Raw genomic sequence first — 22,409 nt, forward strand, 5'->3', positions numbered from 1 at the left:
GTTTGGTCCCCACCAGTGTTGGTCAGAGGCGGTGACAGCCCGTGTAGCAGAGATTTCGGCTGTTGTCGGCTCGGTGGTATAGGGAGCGCGGCTCGGTGGTATAGGGAGCGCTAATTGTGCGGGTGAAGTGAGGACAATCTGAGGTCGGGTCGTGGAGCTCAGTTTCGGGGTGGAGGGATTATTCGCCGCCATCTCTGGGCTCCTCAGTAAATATTGGAGACTTAAGAATCGCGGATCTGGTTGGCTGGACCGCTTACAAAAATGAGCTGCGCCCCTGGGATCTGCCGTCACCTGGGCATTGTTTGTCCTTTGAGTCACAGCGATCGGCTATAAGAGAGAAGACAGTGGAGGAGAAGGCTTCATATCAACCCATCTGTACAGACCCAGTGCGCCATGGCCGGGAAGAGGGTAGTCGTGGTCTTCGGAGCCACAGGTAAGTCAATAACGAACTACCTGACCACAGAGCGCACTGCAGGCAGAACGATGATAGGACTGTATACAGACTGCTCCAGAGCTCCCTCTAGTGGAGACTGCAGGCAGAGGTGTCATGATCTCAATGGCAAGAGAACATAGCATAAGCATATATAGGAACTAGCTCTTGGAAGATGGGAACTGAGCTGACCATGAACTAAACCTAACGCACAACTAGCAGTGGCCGGGTAGCATGCCTACGTTGATTCTAGATGCCCAGCACCAGCCGGAGGACTAAATAAAGCTAGCAGAGGAAAATATTAGTCCTAGCTCACCTCTAGAGAAATACCCCGAAAGGAGACAGAGGCCCCCCACATGTATTGGCGGTGAGTTGAGATGAAATAACAAACGTAGTATGAAAATAGGTTTAGCAAATTTGAGGTCCACTTACTACATAGCAGAAGACAGAAAGGACACTTTCATGGTCAGCTGAAAACCCTATCAAAAACACCATCCAGAAATTACTTTAAAACTCTGGCATTAACTCATAACACCAGAGTGGCAATTCCTGTTCACAAGAGCTTTCCAGACACAGTAACGAAACTACAGCTGTGAACTGGAACAAAATGCAAAAACAAACATGGACAAGAGTCCAACTTATCTAGTAGTTGTCTAGGAGCAGGAACAAGCACAGAGAGGCTTCTGATAACATTGATGACCGGCAAGCAACTAACAGAGCAGCAAGGTTATATAGCGACTCCCACATCTTGATGGGAACAGGTGAACAGAGAAGATGAAGACACCAGTTCAATTCCACCAGTAGCCACCGGGGGAGCCCAGAATCCAAATTCACAACACAGAGGCCAGTGAAAGGACTGTATACAGACTGCTCCAGAGCTCCCTCTAGTGGAGACTGCAGGCAGAGGCCAGTGAAAGGACTGTATACAGACTGCTCCAGAGCTCCCTCTAGTGGAGACTGCAGGCAGAACGATGATAGGACTGTATACAGACTGCTCCAGAGCTCCCTCTAGTGGAGACTGCAGGCAGAGGCCAGTGAAAGGACTGTATACAGACTGCTCCAGAGCTCCCTCTAGTGGAGACTGCAGGCAGAACAATGATAGGACTGTATACAGACTGCTCCAGAGCTCCCTCTAGTGGAGACTGCAGGCAGAACAATGATAGGACTGTATACAGACTGCTCCAGAGCTCCCTCTAGTGGAGACTGCAGGCAGAACAATGATAGGACTGTATACAGACTGCTCCAGAGCTCCCTCTAGTGGAGACTGCAGGCAGAGGCCAGTGAAAGGACTGTATACAGACTGCTCCAGAGCTCCCTCTAGTGGAGACTGCAGGCAGAACGATGATAGGACTGTATACAGACTGCTCCAGAGCTCCCTCTAGTGGAGACTGCAGGCAGAGGCCAGTGAAAGGACTGTATACAGACTGCTCCAGAGCTCCCTCTAGTGGAGACTGCAGGCAGAACAATGATAGGACTGTATACAGACTGCTCCAGAGCTCCCTCTAGTGGAGACTGCAGGCAGAACAATGATAGGACTGTATACAGACTGCTCCAGAGCTCCCTCTAGTGGAGACTGCAGGCAGAACAATGATAGGACTGTATACAGACTGCTCCAGAGCTCCCTCTAGTGGAGACTGCAGGCAGAACAATGATAGGACTGTATACAGACTGCTCCAGAGCTCCCTCTAGTGGAGACTGCAGGCAGAACAATGATAGGACTGTATACAGACTGCTCCAGAGCTTCCTCTAGTGGTGGGTGCAGGCAGAACAATGATAGGACTGTATACAGACTGCTCCAGAGCTCCCTCTAGTGGAGACTGCAGGCAGAACAATGATAGGACTGTATACAGACTGCTCCAGAGCTCCCTCTAGTGGAGACTGCAGGCAGACCAATGATAGGACTGTATACAGACAGCTCCAGAGCTCCCTCTAGTGGTGGATTCAGGAAGAGGCCAGTGATAGGACTGTATACAGACCGCTCAAGAGCTCCCTCTAGTGGTTGCTGCAGTAAGACGGTATTTTATCATTGGCCTCGTGACTATATACATAGCTTGTATCAGGGACCGCTGCGGTGAGGCTGAACGTCTTCAGTCACTGCAAATTTCCACCAGGACCATAATATACTTTTAGTTTAGCCTTTCTTGTGTGTTTGCCTCTCTCCCCCTAGGAGCTCAGGGCGGATCCGTCGCTGCCGCTCTGCTGGATGATGGCACCTTTGAGGTCAGGGCGGTGACTCGGGACACCAGCAAACCGGCAGCTGAGAAGCTAAAGGAGGCCGGAGCGGAGGTCATGTCCGCGGATCTGGACGATGAGAAGAGCCTGGAGGCCGCCCTGAGCGGGGCGTATGGGGCGTTCGTGGTCACCAATGCTTTTGAAGGCTCTAAGGAGGACAAAGAAATTATCCAGGTGAGGTAATGAGGACGCCATGGTCTGCAGGAAAACTGCAGCCAGAGGATCATGGAGGAAAGTGAGGAGTCTCAGCGAGCTCATGTACCTCCCTATGGGGCAAACTGAGAGCAGAGGTGACGCTCTGCAGTGACCCCGTCCGTGGAGCAGATTGTGCTGTCTGCGCGCTGTGTCTGTACTTTATCTTTATTTCGTCATCATAAGCAATAAGGCTACGTTCACATTAGCGTTAAGCTAATGTGCGTCGGGTTTGCGTCGGCGACGCAGTGGCGACGCATGCGTCATGCGCCCCTATACTTAACATGGGGGACGCATGCGTTTTTTTTGTTGCGTTGTGCGACACATGCGTCTTTTTTGCCGCAAGCGTCGGACCAAGAAAACGCAACAAGTTGCATTTTTCTTGCGTCCGATTTTCGGCAAAAACCGACGCATGCGTCGCAAAAACGCAGCGTTTTTGCGTGCGTTTTGACGCGTTTTTGCGTGCGTTGTGCGTTGCGTCGCCGACGCAACGGCGCACAACGCTAGTGTGAACGTAGCCTCAGGGAGGCACCAACGAGGGTAAAAGACCCATTCTGCCATTTAGGAGTCTGGAAAAGTCAAATAAGTGTATGAAAGAACAAGAACATCCTTCATTGTCTTGTTTGTGAAACAGGGAAAGTTGGTTGCGGATCTGTGTAAACGCCTGAATCTGGAGATTGTAGTCTACAGCGGACTGGAAAACGTGAAGAAGACCACCGGGGGAAAGCTGCACGTGCCTCACTTTGACAGCAAAGGCGAGGTGGAAGAGTATTTCCGAGAAATTGGTTGTCCCATGGCCAGTGTCCGAGTAGCCTTCTACTACGAGAACCTGCTGCACGAGTTCAAACCGCAGAAGAGCGACGATGGGAAGGTGTTCCTTTTAGGTATAAAAATGTACAACAATATAACTACTATAATACTGCCCCCTATGTACAACAATATAACTACTATAATACTGCTCCTATGTACAAGAATATAACTACTATAATACTGCCCCTATGTACAAGAATATAACTACTATAATACTGCCCCTATGTACAAGAATATAACTGCTATAATACTGCCCCCTATGTACAAGAATATAACTACTATAATACTGCTCCTATGTACAAGAATATAACTACTATAATACTGCCCCTATGTACAAGAATATAACTACTATAATACTGCTCCTATGTACAAGAATATAACTACTACAATACTGCCCCTATGTACAAGAATATAACTACTACAATACTGCCCCTATGTACAAGAATATAACTACTATAATACTGCCCCCTATGTACAAGAATATAACTACTATAATACTGCCCCTATGTACAAGAATATAACTACTATAATACTGCTCCTATGTATAAGAATAAAACTACTATAATACTGCTCCTATGTACAAGAATATAACTACTATAATACTGTCCCTATGTACAAGAATATAACTACTATAATACTGCTCCTATGTACAAGAATATAACTACGATAATACTGCCCCTATGTACAAGAATATAACTACTATAATACTGCTCCTATGTACAAGAATATAACTACTATAATACTGCTCCTATGTACAAGAATATAACTACTATAATACTGCTCCTATGTACAAGAATATAACTACTATAATACTGCCCCCTATGTACAAGAATATAACTACTATAATACTGCCCCTATGTACAAGAATATAACTACTATAATACTGCTCCTATGTATAAGAATAAAACTACTATAATACTGCTCCTATGTACAAGAATATAACTACTATAATACTGCCCCTATGTACAAGAATATACCTACTATAATACTGCTCCTATGTACAAGAATATAACTACTATAATACTGCTCCTATGTACAAGAATATAACTACTATAATACTGCCCCTATGTATAAGAATAAAACTACCATAATACTGCCCCTATGTACAAGAATATAACTACTATAATACTGCTCCTATGTACAAGAATATAACTACTATAATACTGCCCCTATGTATAAGAATATAACTACTATAATACTGCTCCTATGTACAAGAATATAACTACGATAATACTGCCCCTATGTACAAGAATATAACTACTATAATACTGCTCCTATGTACAAGAATATAACTACTATAATACTGCCCCTATGTACAAGAATATAACTACTATAATACTGCTCCTATGTATAAGAATAAAACTACTATAATACTGCTCCTATGTACAAGAATATAACTACTATAATACTGCCCCTATGTACAAGAATATAACTACTATAATACTGCTCCTATGTACAAGAATATAACTACTATAATACTGCCCCTATGTATAAGAATAAAACTACCATAATACTGCCCCTATGTACAAGAATATAACTACTATAATACTGCTCCTATGTACAAGAATATAACTACTATAATACTGCCCCTATGTACAAGAATATAACTACTATAATACTGCCTCCTATGTACAAGAATATAACTACTATAATACTGCCTCCTATGTACAAGAATATAACTACTATAATACTGCCGCTATGTACAAGAATATAACTACTATAATATTGCCCCTATGTACAAGAATATAACTACTATAATACTGCTCCTATGTACAAGAATATAACTACTATAATACTGCCCCTATGTACAAGAATATAACTACTATAATACTGCTCCTATGTACAAGGATATAACTACTATAATACTGTCCCTATGTACAGGAATATAACTACCATAATACTGCTCCTATGTACAAGAATATAACTACTATAATACTGCTCCTATGTACAAGAATATAACTACTATAATACTGCCCCTATGTACAAGAATATAACTACTATAATACTGCCCCTATGTACAAGAATATAACTACTATAATACTGCTCCTATGTACAAGAATATAACTACTATAATACTGCCCCTATGTACAAGAATATAACTACTATAATACTGCCCCTATGTACAAGAATATAACTACTATAATACTGCTCCTATGTACAAGGATATAACTACTATAATACTGTCCCTATGTACAGGAATATAACTACCATAATACTGCTCCTATGTACAAGAATATAACTACTATAATACTGCCCCTATGTACAAGAATATAACTACTATAATACTGCCCCCTATGTACAAGAATATAACTACTATAATACTGCCCCTATGTACAAGAATATAACTACTATAATACTGCCCCTATGTACAGGAATATAACTACCATAATACTGCTCCTATGTACAAGAATATAACTACTATAATACTGCTCCTATGTACAAGAATATAACTACTATAATACTGCCCCCTATGTACAAGAATATAACTACTATAATACTGCCCCTATGTACAAGAATATAACTACTATAATACTGCCCCTATGTACAAGAATATAACTACTATAATACTGCCCCTATGTACAAGAATATAACTACTATAATACTGCCCCTATGTACAAGAATATAACTACTATAATACTGCTCCTATGTACAAGAATATAACTACTATAATACTGCCCCCTATGTACAAGAATATAACTACTATAATACTGCCCCTATGTACAAGAATATAACTACTATAATACTGCCCCTATGTACAAGAATATAACTACTATAATACTGCCCCTATGTACAAGAATATAACTACTATAATACTGCCCCTATGTACAAGAATATAACTACTATAATACTGCCCCTATGTACAAGAATATAACTACTATAATACTGCCCCTATGTACAAGAATATAACTACTATAATACTGCTCCCTATGTACAAGAATATAACTACTATAATACTGCTCCTATGTACAAGAATATAACTACTATAATACTGCCCCCTATGTACAAGAATATAACTACTATAATACTGCCCCTATGTACAAGAATATAACTACTATAATACTGCTCCTATGTACAAGAATATAACTACTATAATACTGCCCCCTATGTACAAGAATATAACTACTATAATACTGCCCCTATGTACAAGAATATAACTACTATAATACTGCTCCTATGTACAAGAATATAACTACTACAATACTGCCCCTATGTACAAGAATATAACTACTATAATACTGCTCCCTATGTACAAGAATATAACTACTATAATACTGCTCCCTATGTACAAGAATATAACTACTATAATACTGTCCCTATATACAAGAATATAACTACTATAATACTGCCCCTATGTACAAGAATATAACTACTATAATACTGCCCCCTATGTACAAGAATATAACTACTATAATACTACCCCTATGTACAAGAATATACCTACTATAATACTGCTCCTATGTACCAGAATATAACTACTATAATACTGCCCCCTATGTACAAGAATATAACTACTATAATACTGCCCCTATGTACAAGAATATAACTACTATAATACTGCCCCTATGTACAAGAATATAACTACTATAATACTGCTCCTATGTACAAGAATATAACTACTATAATACTGCTCCTATGTACAAGAATATAACTACTATAATACTGCTCCTATGTACAAGACTATAACTACTATAATACTGCCCCTATGTACAAGAATATAACTACTATAATACTGCCCCTATGTACAAGAATATAACTACTATAATACTGCTCCTATGTACACGAGTATAACTACTATAATACTGCCCCTATGTACAAGAATATAACTACTATAATACTGCTCCCTATGTACAAGAATATAACTACTATAATACTGCTCCTATGTACAAGAATATAACTACTATAATACTGCCCCCTATGTACAAGAATATAACTACTATAATACTGCCCCTATGTACAAGAATATAACTACTATAATACTGCTCCTATGTACAAGAATATAACTACTATAATACTGCTCCTATGTACAAGAATATAACTACTATAATACTGCTCCTATGTACAAGAATATAACTACTATAATACTGCCCCTATGTACAAGAATATAACTACTATAATACTGCCCCTATGTACAAGAATATAACTACTATAATACTGCTCCTATGTACAAGAATATAACTACTATAATACTGCTCCTATGTACAAGAATATAACTACTATAATACTGCCCCTTAGGTACAAGAATATAACTACTATAATGCTGCCCCTATGTACAAGAATATAACTACTATAATACTGCCACTATGTACAAGAATATAACTACTATAATACTGCTCCTATGTACAAGAATATAACTACTATAATACTGCTCCTATGTACAAGAATATAACTACTATAATACTGCCCCTTAGGTACAAGAATATAACTACTATAATGCTGCCCCTATGTACAAGAATATAACTACTATAATGCTGCCCCTATACACAAGAATATAACTACTATATTACTGCTCCCTATGTACAAGAATATAACTACTATAATACTGCCCCTATGTACAAGAATATAACTACTATAATACTGCCCCATGTACAAGAATATAACTACTATAATACTGCCCCATGTACAAGAATATAACTACTATAATACTGCCCCTATGTACAAGAATATAACTAGTATAATACTGCTCCTATGTACAAGAATATAACTACTATAATACTGCCCCTATGTACAAGAATATAACTACTATAATACTGCCCCTATGTACAAGAACATAACTACTATAATACTGCTCCTATGTACAAAAATATAACTACTATAATACTGCTCCTATGTACAAGAATATAACTACTATAATGCTGCCCCTATACACAAGAATATAACTACTATAATACTGCTCCTATGTACAAGAATATAACCACTATAATGCTGCCTCCTATATACAAGAATATAACTACTATAATACTGCCCCTATACACAACAATATAACTACTATAATACTGCTCCTATGTACAAGAATATAACTACTATAATACTGCCACTATGTACAAGAATATAACTACTATAATACTGCTCCTATGTACAAGAATATAACCACTATAATGCTGCCCCTATGTACAAGAACATAACTACTATAATACTGCCTCCTATATACAAGAATATAACTACTATAATACTGCCCCTATACACAAAAATATAACTACTATAATACTGCTCCTATGTACAAGAATATAACTACTATAATACTGCCACTATGTACAAGAATATAACTACTATAATACTGCTCCTATGTACAAGAATATAACCACTATAATACTGCCCCTATGTACAAGAATATAACTACTATAATACTGCCTCCTATATACAAGAATATAACTACTATAATACTGCCCCTATACACAACAATATAACTACTATAATACTGCTCCTATGTACAAGAATATAACTACTATAATACTGCCACTATGTACAAGAATATAACTACTATAATACTGCCCCATGTACAAGAATATAACTACTATAATACTGCTCCTATGTACAAGAATATAACCACTATAATACTGCCCCTATGTACAAGAATATAACTACTATAATACTGCCTCCTATATACAAGAGTATAACTACTATAATACTGCCCCTATACACAACAATATAACTACTATAATACTGCTCCTATGTACAAGAATATAACTACTATAATACTGCCACTATGTACAAGAATATAACTACTATAATACTGCCCCATGTACAAGAATATAACTACTATAATACTGCTCCTATGTACAAGAATATAACTACTATAATACTGCCCCCTATGTACAAGAACATAACTACTATAATACTGCCTCCTATATACAAGAATATAACTACTATAATACTGCCCCTATACACAACAATATAACTACTATAATACTGCTCCTATGTACAAGAATATAACTACTATAATACTGCCACTATGTACAAGAATATAACTACTATAATACTGCCCCATGTACAAGAATATAACTACTATAATACTGCTCCTATGTACAAGAATATAACTACTATAATACTACCCCTATGTACAAGAATATAACTACTATAATACTGCTCCTATGTACAAGAATATAACTACTATAATACTGCCCCTATGTACAAGAATATAACTACTATAATACTGCCCCTATGTACAAGAATATAACTACTATAATACTGCTCCTATATACAAGAATATAACTACTATAATACTGCCCCCTATGTACAAGAATATAACTACTATAATACTGCCCCTATGTACAGGAATATAACTACTATAATACTGCTCCTATGTACAAGAATATAACTACTATAATACTGCCCCCTATGTACAAGAATATAACTACTATAATACTGCTCCTATGTACAAGAATATAACTACTATAATACTGCCCCTATATACAAGAATATAACTACTATAATACTTCTCCCTATGTACAAGAATATAACTACTATAATACTGATCCTATATACAAGAATATAACTACTATAATACTGATCCCTATGTACAAGAATATAACTACTATAATACTGCCCCTATGTACAAGAATATAACTACTATAATACTGTTCCTATGTACAAGAATATAACTACTATAATACTGCCCCTATGTACAAGAATATAACTACTATAATACTGCTCCTATATACAAGAATATAACTACTATAATACTGCCCCTATACACAACAATATAACTACTATAATACTGCTCCTATGTACAAGAATATAACTACTATAATACTGCCACTATGTACAAGAATATAACTACTATAATACTGCCCCATGTACAAGAATATAACTACTATAATACTGCTCCTATGTACAAGAATATAACTACTATAATACTACCCCTATGTACAAGAATATAACTACTATAATACTGCTCCTATGTACAAGAATATAACTACTATAATACTGCCCCTATGTACAAGAATATAACTACTATAATACTGCCCCTATGTACAAGAATATAACTACTATAATACTGCTCCTATATACAAGAATATAACTACTATAATACTGCCCCCTATGTACAAGAATATAACTACTATAATACTGCCCCTATGTACAGGAATATAACTACTATAATACTGCTCCTATGTACAAGAATATAACTACTATAATACTGCCCCCTATGTACAAGAATATAACTACTATAATACTGCTCCTATGTACAAGAATATAACTACTATAATACTGCCCCTATATACAAGAATATAACTACTATAATACTTCTCCCTATGTACAAGAATATAACTACTATAATACTGATCCTATATACAAGAATATAACTACTATAATACTGCCCCCTATGTACAAGAATATAACTACTATAATACTGCCCCTATGTACAGGAATATAACTACTATAATACTGCTCCTATGTACAAGAATATAACTACTATAATACTGCTCCCTATGTACAAGAATATAACTACTATAATACTGCTCCTATGTACAAGAATATAACTACTATAATACTGCCCCTATATACAAGAATATAACTACTATAATACTTCTCCCTATGTACAAGAATATAACTACTATAATACTGATCCTATATACAAGAATATAACTACTATAATACTGATCCCTATGTACAAGAATATAACTACTATAATACTGCCCCTATGTACAAGAATATAACTACTATAATACTGCTCCTATGTACAAGAATATAACTACTATAATACTGCCCCTATGTACAAGAATATAACTACTATAATACTGCTCCTATATACAAGAATATAACTACTATAATACTGCCCCTATACACAACAATATAACTACTATAATACTGCTCCTATGTACAAGAATATAACTACTATAATACTGCCACTATGTACAAGAATATAACTACTATAATACTGCTCCTATGTACAAGAATATAACTACTATAATACTGCCCCTATGTACAAGAATATAACTACTATAATACTGCCCCTATGTACAAGAATATAACTACTATAATACTGCTCCTATATACAAGAATATAACTACTATAATACTGCCCCCTATGTACAAGAATATAACTACTATAATACTGCCCCTATGTACAGGAATATACCTACTATAATACTGCTCCTATGTACAAGAATATAACTACTATAATACTGCTCCTATGTACAAGAATATAACTACTATAATACTGCCCCTATGTACAAGAATATAACTACTATAATACTGCTCCTATGTACAAGAATATAACTACTATAATACTGCCCCTATGTACAAGAATATAACTACTATAATACTGCTCCTATGTACAAGAATATAACTACTATAATACTGCCCCTATGTACAAGAATATAACTACTATAATACTGCCCCTATGTACAAGAATATAACTACTATAATACTGCCCCTATATACAAGAATATAACTACTATAATACTGCCGCCTATGTACAAGAATATAACTGCTATAATACTGCCCCTATGTACAAGAATATAACTACTATAATACTGCCCCTATGTACAAGAATATAACTACTATAATACTGCCCCTATGTACAAGAATATAACTACTATACTACTGCTCCTACGTACAGGAATATAACTACTATAATACTGCCCCTATGTACAAGAATATAACCACTATAATGCTGCAATCCTGATGAATTTTGCATTGCGTGTTCTTCCAGGTCTTCCGATGGGTGATGTACCCCTGGATGGGATATCGGTAGAAGATTTGGGTCCAATCGTTGTTGCGATTCTGAAATCTCCAGCCTGCTACAAAGGAAAGGACATCGGGCTGAGCGCAGGGAAGTTATTGGTGGAGGAATATGCCAAGATAATGTCCACAATCTCCAAGAAGATCATCAAAGATGCCAAGGTGAGGGTGAGCACAAGAGAGTGGCGTGTATTCATAGACAGTAGCCTACAAGCAGAGATGGTCCTGCCCAGTATTATGCCACCGACACCAGTAGAGGCCATCTCCTTTCCAGCAGTAGACTCCAGTTGAACCCATTACTTCTTTTTCAAATTGGTTTAATTTTTTATTTATTTCCTCTAGATTCTTCCAGAAAAATTTGAGGAGCGTGGAGGAGACCACCACATGGGCAACATGTTCAGATTTTACAGGATGAAACCCGATCGGGATGTGGAGCACACCCGCAAACTGCACCCCAAAATTAGGAGTTTCCATCAGTGGATGGAGGAGAAGAAGGAGGCCTTCAAGTGGTAATGTCTGTGTGTCCCTCAATAAAGTCTTCACACCCCGATGGGTTTACTGGTTGAGTTTGTTCCTCATTCCTGTCATTTGTTAGGGCCTTGTACACATTAGAAAATTGGAAGCCAGATCCTTCTGCACTGATGCGTAAGGGGGTCTTCCGACCCTTTCCTAGGAGGGAATGATTGAACATGGTTTCTTTACCAGTTATGTTTTACATATTCTTCCCAAAACATTTGAGAGGCTCCCGGAAATAGGGCGCACCTAGCAGGGCTCATGTTGTGAGGTGGATTCACTAAGCCGAAGGTCAGGGTGACCATCTGGGTCAAAGATGATGGCACAGCGGCCTGGACTTCCCGGATGACACATGGAATAGTGAGGACCAGGACAATGCAGTAAGTTGGACCACAGACAGGAAGCGGAACATGACACCAGGAGACCCAGAGCCATGGGTGTAGACAAGCACAGAAACTGAAGATGTGTGGTAGACCAAAAATCACAGCTGTTACAAGGCCACTATTAGTGGTCACCTGGTAGCGCTAAAAAGGTCAATCATGGACACGCTGTGCGCTAGCTACTCTATCAGGTTCCAGAGGACCTCGCAGGAATGTGGTCTACCACCGGGTCATTGGGCTAAGTCCTCGGAGTTGCCACTGACTGGTGGTACAGGTTGGCAGGAAAAATGGTGAGGAATAACTAAACACAAAGCTTACTAAATACTCCCGTCACATGAGTGTCTATGTCAGCATTAAAAGGCCTTGGGTAATTACATCGTTGTGGTTTTCCAGGCAACTTGCGAAACCCAAGGTGGAGTACAGCAAAGGGCGGCTGTCAAAGGAAGGGAGCGGAGCGCTGCCCCGGAGCCAATGACAAAACCTCTCCATCTCCAGGTAGAGATGGCAAATGCCCCAAGCGCTGCTGAACTTCTCTAGAAAGCTGAGCTCCGGTTAGTTTTCTAGCCTGATCTTGAGGATCTCCACCATGGACCTTCAGGACATTGGTAACGGGTTGTGGAGGCGGCATGTTATTGGCACAGAGGAGATGTTTCCCGGAAAAGGGGGCTTGACCATGAAACCTGTGCAATTGAGAAACATTGATTCCTGTCCTTTAAAGTTGTGAATATATGGTTTTACATTTTAGGGTGAAACATAATTATGGAATCTGTCAGCACTTAAAATTGTGTGTCCGAGAAACTCCCCCAAATCTGGACCCACCCGAAAAGACTGAGCCATCACCTCCATAAACAGGAACGTGCAAATTGATCGAGTGTTCCAGTGTTTTCAGATAGTCACTGTCAAATCTCCTCTATCCCCTCTTGATGCTTTTGTACCCTCCCAACTCCTGTCCCCCAGGACTCCACTGTGCTCTCCCAAATTACTTTGTTCTCCTGAGACCCCTCTGTCCCTCCAGACTCCTTTCCAAAACTTCACTGTCCTCCCCATACTCATCTGTCCTCTCCAGACTGCTTTTCGTTCCAGACCCCTTTGTCTTCTCCAGAAGACACCTCTGTCCTCTTCAGAGTCCATTCCTCTCCAGAAGACCCCTCTGTTTCCTCTAGAAGATTCCTATACGCCCTCTAGACCCCCTCTGTTCCCCTCCAGTCCTTTGTCCCCTCCAAGACTCCACAGACTCCTCTGTCCTCTCTAGAAGATTCCTATATCCCCTCCAGACACCTCTGTTCATCCCCAGACACCTCTGTCCCCTCCAGACTCCTCTGTTCCCCTCCAGACTTCTCTGTCCTCTCTAGAAGATTCCTATATCCCCTCCAGACACCTCTGTTCCTCCCCAGTCTCCTCTGTCCCCTCCAGACTCATCTGTTCTCACCCAGACTCCTCTGTTCCCCTCCAGACTCCTCTGTTCTCTCTAGAAGATTCCTATATCCCCTCCAGACTCCTCTGTTCCCACCCAGACTCCTCTGTTTCCCTCCAGACTCCTCTGTTCCTCCCCAGACTCCTCTGTTCCCCTCCAGACTGGTCTGTTCCCCTCCAGACTCCTCTGTTCCCCTCCAGACTCCTCTGTCCCCTCCCCCCAACTCCTCTGTTCCCCCCAGACTCCTCTGTCCTCTCTAGAAGATTCCTATATCCCCTCCAGACTCCTCTGTTCTCCCCAGACTCCTCTGTTCCCCTCCAGACTCCTCTGTCCCCTCCAGACCCCTCTGGAAGATTCCTATATCCCCTCCAGACGCCTCTGTTCTCCCCAGACTCCTCTGTTCCCCTCCAGACTCCTCTGTCCCCCTCCAGACCCCTCTGGAAGATTCCTATATCCCCTCCAGACTCCTCTGTTCCCACCCAGACTCCTCTGTTCCCCTCCAGACTCCTCTGTTCCTCCCCAGACTCCTCGGTTCCCCTCCAGACTTCTCTGGAAGATTCCTATATCCCCTCCAGACTTCTCTGTCCCCTCCAGACCCCTCTGGAAGATTCCTATATCCCCTCCAGACTCCTCTGTTCCCACCCAGACTCCTCTGTTCCCCTCCAGACTCCTCTGTTCCTCCCCAGACTCCTTGGTTCCCCTCCAGACTTCTCTGGAAGATTCCTATATCCCCTCCAGACTCCTCTGTCCCCCTCCAGACCCCTCTGGAAGATTCCTATATCCCCTCCAGACTCCTCTGTTCCCACCCAGACTCCTCTGTTCCCTTCCATGTTCCCTTCCAGACTCCTCTGTTCCTCCCCAGACTCCTCTGTCCCCCTCCAGACCCCTCTGGAAGATTCCTATATCCCCTCCAGACTCCTCTGTTCCCACCCAGACTCCTCTGTTCCCCTCCAGACTCCTCTGTTCCTCCCCAGACTCCTTGGTTCCCCTCCAGACTTCTCTGGAAGATTCCTATATCCCCTCCAGACTCCTCTGTCCCCCTCCAGACCCCTCTGGAAGATTCCTATATCCCCTCCAGACTCCTCTGTTCCCACCCAGACTCCTCTGTTCCCTTCCATGTTCCCTTCCAGACTCCTCTGTTCCTCCCCAGACTCCTCTGTCCCCCTCCAGACCCCTCTGGAAGATTCCTATATCCCCTCCAGCCGCGCCCAGCACAGACCGGTCAGATATACAGGGCCGACTCTCCTTGTGTGAGCATTAGCAGGTTGGGTGACTTCTGCCGGTGGGAAACAATAAAGGATTCACACGGATTTTTTTTTATAACGTTTTAATTGCAAAAAAAAACCCAAATTCCTATCTTCCCCCCTTCACAAGGCTTTGTTGAAGGCCTCCTTCTTCTCCTCCAACCACGGCTGGAACCTCTTGGTGCAGGGGTTCAGTTTATGGGTGAGCGCCACGTTCCGATCAGGGTTCATCATGTAAAACTTGAACATGTTGGCCATTTCCTGAGCCCCTGGGAAGGGCAGCTTTTCGTAAACCTCAGGGGGGATCTGTGAGAAAAAAAAAAGGGACAGAATAATATTAAGGAACCTTTCCTAAAGTCTTGAGGAGTCTTCTGCCTTGTTACAAGATGAGGGACCTTGGCGTCTTTGATGGTCTTCCCGGAGACCTTGGACATGATCTGGGCGTATTGCGCCACCGTCAGTTTTTCGGCACTCAGTCCGATGTCCTTCCCTATATAATCCTTGGGACTTTTCAAGATGCTGACAACTGCTGGGCCCAGATCCGCCACAGAGATCCCGTCCATGCCGACGTCACACATGGGAATAACTGCAAAAAATAAAAACCCACAAAAAAAATTATGAGAAACCTTGGCGGTAAAAATCAGCCAATGACAAGAAGGCTGAGCTCTGATTGGCTGAAGTCTCACCCAGGTCGTAGCAGGTGCCGTCCTTAGATTTTTGGGGTTTGCAGTCAGATAAAAAGTTCTCGAAGTAGAAGGCGAGTCTGACGCTGGTCATGGAGCAGGAGATCGCTCGGAAATACTCCTCCACTTCTCCTTTACCGTCAAAATGCAGCACGTCCAGCTTCCCTCCCGTCAACTTGTTGACGTTCTCCAGTCCGCTGTAGACCACGTGCTGCAGGCCCAGGCGTTTGCACAAGTCTGCGATGACTTTACCCTGGAATACAAGAATTTATAATATAACTCCTGGGGCAAACAACCCAACCTGCCCACCACGGGCCAGTACCAAAAGTACAACACGCGGTATAACCGATCCCTGCCCTCCATAGTGCACAAATTACATGCAATCCCCTGTTTGCCCCTTGTGGTCACTGCTGGTATTGCATTTTTAAACAATTTTTTTCACAGTTTTTCTACTTCTGACTACTGATCTTACCTGTTTGACCTCCTTTTCCTTACTAAAGTGATCCCAGAAGTTGGTGACCACGAACGCCCCGTACGCCCCGCTCAGTGCGGCCTCTAGACTTTTCTCATTTTCCAGATCCGCGGACACGACCTCCGCGCCGGCCTCCTTTAGCTTCACAGCCGCCGGTTTGCTGGTGTCACGAGTTACTGCCCTGACCGCAAAGTTGTGGTCCTTTAAGAGGGCACTGGCGACCGATCCGCCCTGAGCCCCTGAAAAAAAAAAAAAAAAAAACACACATTTATGCCATGTAGGACTAGATAATAGCGTTTTCTGGCTGATGCCGCATATTGGGTCCTGGCAGTTAGACCACGTTTCTTGTGCCAGTACGGGATCAGATCTGTGTGTGGAGGGGGCTGGCTGGTGGCTCATTTTAATAGCTAAGCCAGCCCCCCTTAATATATTGACTGGGGGCTGGCTTAACTATTAAAGTGGGCCACCAGCCAGTCCCCTCCACACACAGATCTAGTCACAATTCAAGCTGCTAAAACTAGGATGGATCAACTGCTAGAGGATCAGGGTATCCTATAATGATTTTTAGGGGCCTGGAAAACCCCTTTAAGAACTTTTTATTCTTCCTTTGAACTCTGACTTGCAAAGCGCAGCCCTCGCTATCCCTGACTCTGCTTCAGATTCCATCCTTGTGAATGTTTCACTCGTTTTAACCTTGAATAAGTTAGTTTTCCCTCACCTCGCTCCACCGGTCAGCAACTGGTCTGCAGATATGTCCCGGAAGTCCTGTCGCTTGCCATAAGCATGTAATGTTTCTATCTGGTGTAAATGCCGCTGTTCTCCTGAATCCGCCAATGTTTTTCTTTTGCTCCTGAGCCTCTCCGTTCCTGAGATATGGCCCCGATCTTCCCTACAAGTAATCTAGTCTTTTCAACCAAGTAGGTGTGGTCTCCAGTGAGACCACGCCTTCTTGTTTAACAAGACAATATTTATATACAGGGACGAGAGGGGCCATATCTCAGGAACGGAGAGACTCAGGAGGAAAAGAAAAACATCGGTGGATTCTGGGTAGAAACATTACATGCTTATGGCAAGCGACAGATGTTCGGTTGGATTGGCAACTGACAACTCTTCATATAACATAGTATATAGGTCCCTAAAAAGTCAAACACCAGCATAAGTGACCCATCTCGCAAGCCAACACTAACCGCAATGTATACAAGTGCCCCCAATCATCATTGGCCCCACTAAATATAGAACCAGTAGAACCAGTTAGTTTTACAATAGGGAAGGTGATCCCAGCGACGCTTGTCTCCAGAAATCCTTGTCATGGCCCTGGGCAAAAATTACAGAACGCTCTGCCCATCCCTGCACTGAGCGTCTGATACTGGCAGAGGCACAACTGTAGGAGGAGGCAGCAACCCCAGGCTCTGGGAAGGAGGGCGCAGTATTCTAGATGATGGTCCCAAATCTTGCCTTGTGCTCCTGAAGCTCCAGGCGCTTTTATGGGTAATGGGTTAACGTCACTGATCACCGTGCAAGCTGTACGATGATCACCGATCGCCAACATGTAGGATGATCAGGGATCATCCTGCGGGATATAAGATGGTCATTTGGTCACTGATTGCCCGGTGGGATATAAGATGGTCACTGATCGCCCTGCGGGATATAAGATGTCACTGATCGCCCTGCGGGATATAAGATGTCACTGATCGCCCTGCGGGATATAAGATGTCACTGATCGCCCTGCGGGATATAAGATGTCACTGATCGCCCTGCGGGATATAAGATGTCACTGATCGCCCTGCGGGATATAAGATGATCACTGATCGCCCTGCGGGATATAAGATGGTCACTGATCGCCCTGCGGGATATAAGATGATCACTGATCGCCCTGCGGGATATAAGATGGTCACTGATCGCCCTGCGGGATATAAGATGGTCACTGATCGCCCTGCGGGATATAAGATGTCACTGATCGCCCTGCGGGATATAAGATGGTCACTGATCGCCCTGCGGGATATAAGATGGTCACTGATCGCCCGGCGGGATATAAGATGATCACTAATCGCCCTGCGGGATATAAGATGGTCACTGATCGCCCTGCGGGATATAAGATGATCACTGATCGCCCTGCGGGATATAAGATGGTCACTGATCGCCCTGCGGGATATAAGATGGTCACTGATCGCCCTGCGGGATATAAGATGTCACTGATCGCCCTGCGGGATATAAGATGGTCACTGATCGCCCTGCGGGATATAAGATGGTCACTGATCGCCCGGCGGGATATAAGATGATCACTAATCGCCCTGCGGGATATAAGATGTCACTGATCGCCCGGCGGGATATAAGATGGTCACTGATCGCCCGGCGGGATATAAGATGATCACTGATCGCCCGGCGGGATATAAGATGGTCACTGATCGCCCGGCGGGATATAAGATGATCACTAATCGCCCTGCGGGATATAAGATGGGCACTGATCGCCCTGCGGGATATAAGATGTCACTGATCGCCCTGCGGGATATAAGATGTCACTGATCGCCCTGCGGGATATAAGATGATCACTGATCGCCCTGCGGGATATAAGATGTCACTGATCGCCCTGCGGGATATAAGATGGTCACTGATCGCCCTGCGGGATATAAGATGTCACTGATCGCCCTGCGGGATATAAGATGGTCACTGATCGCCCGGCGGGATATAAGATGGTCACTGATCGCCCTGCGGGATATAAGATGTCACTGATCGCCCTGCGGGATATAAGATGGTCACTGATCGCCCTGCGGGATATAAGATGATCACTGATCGCCCTGCGGGATATAAGATGTCACTGATCGCCCTGCGGGATATAAGATGATCACTGATCGCCCTGCGGGATATAAGATGTCACTGATCGCCCTGCGGGATATAAGATGTCACTGATCGCCCTGCGGGATATAAGATGGTCACTGATCGCCCTGCGGGATATAAGATGTCACTGATCGCCCTGCGGGATATAAGATGTCACTGATCGCCCTGCAGGATATAAGATGTCACTGATCGCCCTGCGGGATATAAGATGTCACTGATCGCCCTGCGTGATATAAGATGATCACTGATCGCCTGGCGAGATATAAGATGGTCACTGATCGCCCTGCGGGATATAAGATGTCACTGATCACACTGCGGGATATAAGATGTCACTGATCGCCCTGCGGGATATAAGATGTCACTGATCGCCCTGCGGGATATAAGATGGTCACTGATCACACTGCGGGATATAAGATGGTCACTGATCGCCCTGCGGGATATAAAATGTCACTGATCGCCCGGCGGGATATAAGATGTCACTGATCACACTGCGGGATATAAGATGTCACTGATCGCCCTGCGGGATATAAGATGTCACTGATCGCCCTGCGGGATATAAGATGTCACTGATCGCCCTGCGTGATATAAGATGATCACTGATCGCCCGGCGAGATATAAGATGGTCACTGATCGCCCTGCGGGATATAAGATGATCACTGATCACACTGCGGGATATAAGATGTCACTGATCGCCCTGCGGGATATAAGATGATCACTGATCGCCCGGCGGGATATAAGATGGTCACTAATCGCCCTGCGGGATATAAGATGGTCACTGATCACCCGGCGGGATATAAGATGGTCACTAATCGCCCTGCGGGATATAAGATGGTCACTGATCGCCCGGCGGGATATAAGATGGTCACTAATCGCCCTGCGGGATATAAGATGGTCACTGATCACCCGGCGGGATATAAGATGGTCACTGATCGCCCTGCGGGATATAAGATGGTCACTGATCGCCCTGCGGGATATAAGATGGTCACTGATCGCCCGGCGGGATATAAGATGGTCACTGATCGCCCGGCGGGATATAAGATGATCACTGATCGCCCTGCAGGATATAAGATGATCACTGATCTCACTGCGGGATATAAGATGATCACTGATCGCCCGGCGGGATATAAGATGGTCACTGATCGCCCGGCGGGATATAAGATGGTCACTGATCGACCAGCGGGATATAAGATGTCACTGATCGCCCTGCGGGATATAAGATGGTCACTGATCGCCCTGCGGGATATAAGATGGTCACTGATCGCCCGGCGGGATATACGATGGTCACTGATCGCCCTGCGGGATATAAGATGTCACTGATCGCCCTGCGGGATATAAGATGTCACTGATCGCCCGGCGGGATATAAGATGTCACTGATCGCCCTGCGGGATATAAGATGATCACTGATCGCCCTGCGGGATATAAGATGGTCACTGATCGACCAGCGGGATATAAGATGGTCACTGATCGCCCGGCGGGATATAAGATGTCACTGATCGCCCTGCGGGATATAAGATGATCACTGATCGCCCTGCGGGATATAAGATGTCACTGATCGCCCTGCGGGATATAAGATGTCACTGATCGCCCTGCGGGATATAAGATGTCACTAATCGCCCTGCGGGATATAAGATGGTCACTGATCGCCCGGCGGGATATAAGATGTCACTGATCGCCCTGCGGGATATAAGATGATCACTGATCGCCCTGCGGGATATAAGATGGTCACTGATCGACCAGCGGGATATAGGATGGTCACTGATCGCCCTGCGGGATATTCATGTGTTTATATCCACAAATCTCGCTAAGAATTTCCAATGTAAACTTGCTGTAGATCTGGTTTTCTGTGATATTAACCCGTGAAGATGCAGCTCCTTAAAAGTGAGGTAGAGGTAGCACTAAAGCATTCGAGACCCCGCTGCAGCTAGTGCGCCTCCTTACTAATGTCCACACCCGGACACGCAGCTCGGGGTAAACGTTTATCCGGACCCCCATGCCGTTGATAGTGATGATGCCCTGTGATACCAGGGCCCAGGTGCAACTGCAACTTCTGCATCCCCTGTAAATTGCGCAGCGCAGCGCACCGTCTGCACAGGTCCTTAGTTTTTGGCCTAGGGTTCCTTTATAGGAACAGAGGCCCATGAGGGATAGCGGCCCCGCAGCCACAGGACCTGCACTCACCTGTGGCCCCGAACACTGTGATAATCTTCCTGGCAGCCATGAGGATCCGTGCAGCTCCCCAGTCAGCAGTGGGGTGTACACTACAGGGGGCTGCTCCTTATACTGCAGCCAGCCCCAGTGACTCAGCACAGTACCCAGGGGGCAGGTTGTATGGGAAGAAGGGATCGGCTCTGTTTGGATAAGATTTTGGGCGCGCCCGCTAATTGTTAATAACGCAAAGCCAATGCCACCTGGAGAATAAAGGTGACATAACTCCCAAAAGCTGGACTCGTTCCTAGAACATTGGCCCTCTGCCCTGTGCCAGACACCGGGCCCAGAGAAATGTATCAGCAAGGATCGGAATA

The 22,409-nt window shown here is 43.1% G+C and overlaps 2 protein-coding genes across 2 annotated transcripts; one reads left to right on the plus strand and one right to left on the minus strand.

Annotated features, from left to right (window-relative positions):
- The first annotated feature begins 298 nt into the window (after positions 1-298).
- On the plus strand, positions 299-12,978 carry LOC143784376 (nmrA-like family domain-containing protein 1). The gene is made up of 5 exons (XM_077272582.1): positions 299-433; positions 2,598-2,836; positions 3,489-3,738; positions 12,317-12,507; positions 12,688-12,978. Exons 1-5 carry the CDS (start codon positions 394-396, stop codon positions 12,856-12,858), a joined length of 891 nt encoding a protein of 296 aa, XP_077128697.1. The 5' UTR covers positions 299-393; the 3' UTR covers positions 12,859-12,978.
- A 2,979-nt stretch (positions 12,979-15,957) lies between these two features.
- On the minus strand, positions 15,958-22,190 carry LOC143784377 (nmrA-like family domain-containing protein 1). Its single transcript, XM_077272584.1, has 5 exons — positions 22,066-22,190; positions 17,052-17,290; positions 16,583-16,832; positions 16,292-16,482; positions 15,958-16,202 (listed from the first exon to the last, which is right to left on the minus strand). Exons 1-5 carry the CDS (start codon positions 22,103-22,105, stop codon positions 16,020-16,022), a joined length of 903 nt encoding a protein of 300 aa, XP_077128699.1. The 5' UTR covers positions 22,106-22,190; the 3' UTR covers positions 15,958-16,019.
- Positions 22,191-22,409: the final 219 nt, after the last annotated feature.

Source organism: Ranitomeya variabilis, chromosome 7 (genome assembly GCF_051348905.1).
Source record: "Ranitomeya variabilis isolate aRanVar5 chromosome 7, aRanVar5.hap1, whole genome shotgun sequence".
Classification (NCBI taxonomy): Eukaryota; Metazoa; Chordata; class Amphibia; order Anura; family Dendrobatidae; genus Ranitomeya; species Ranitomeya variabilis.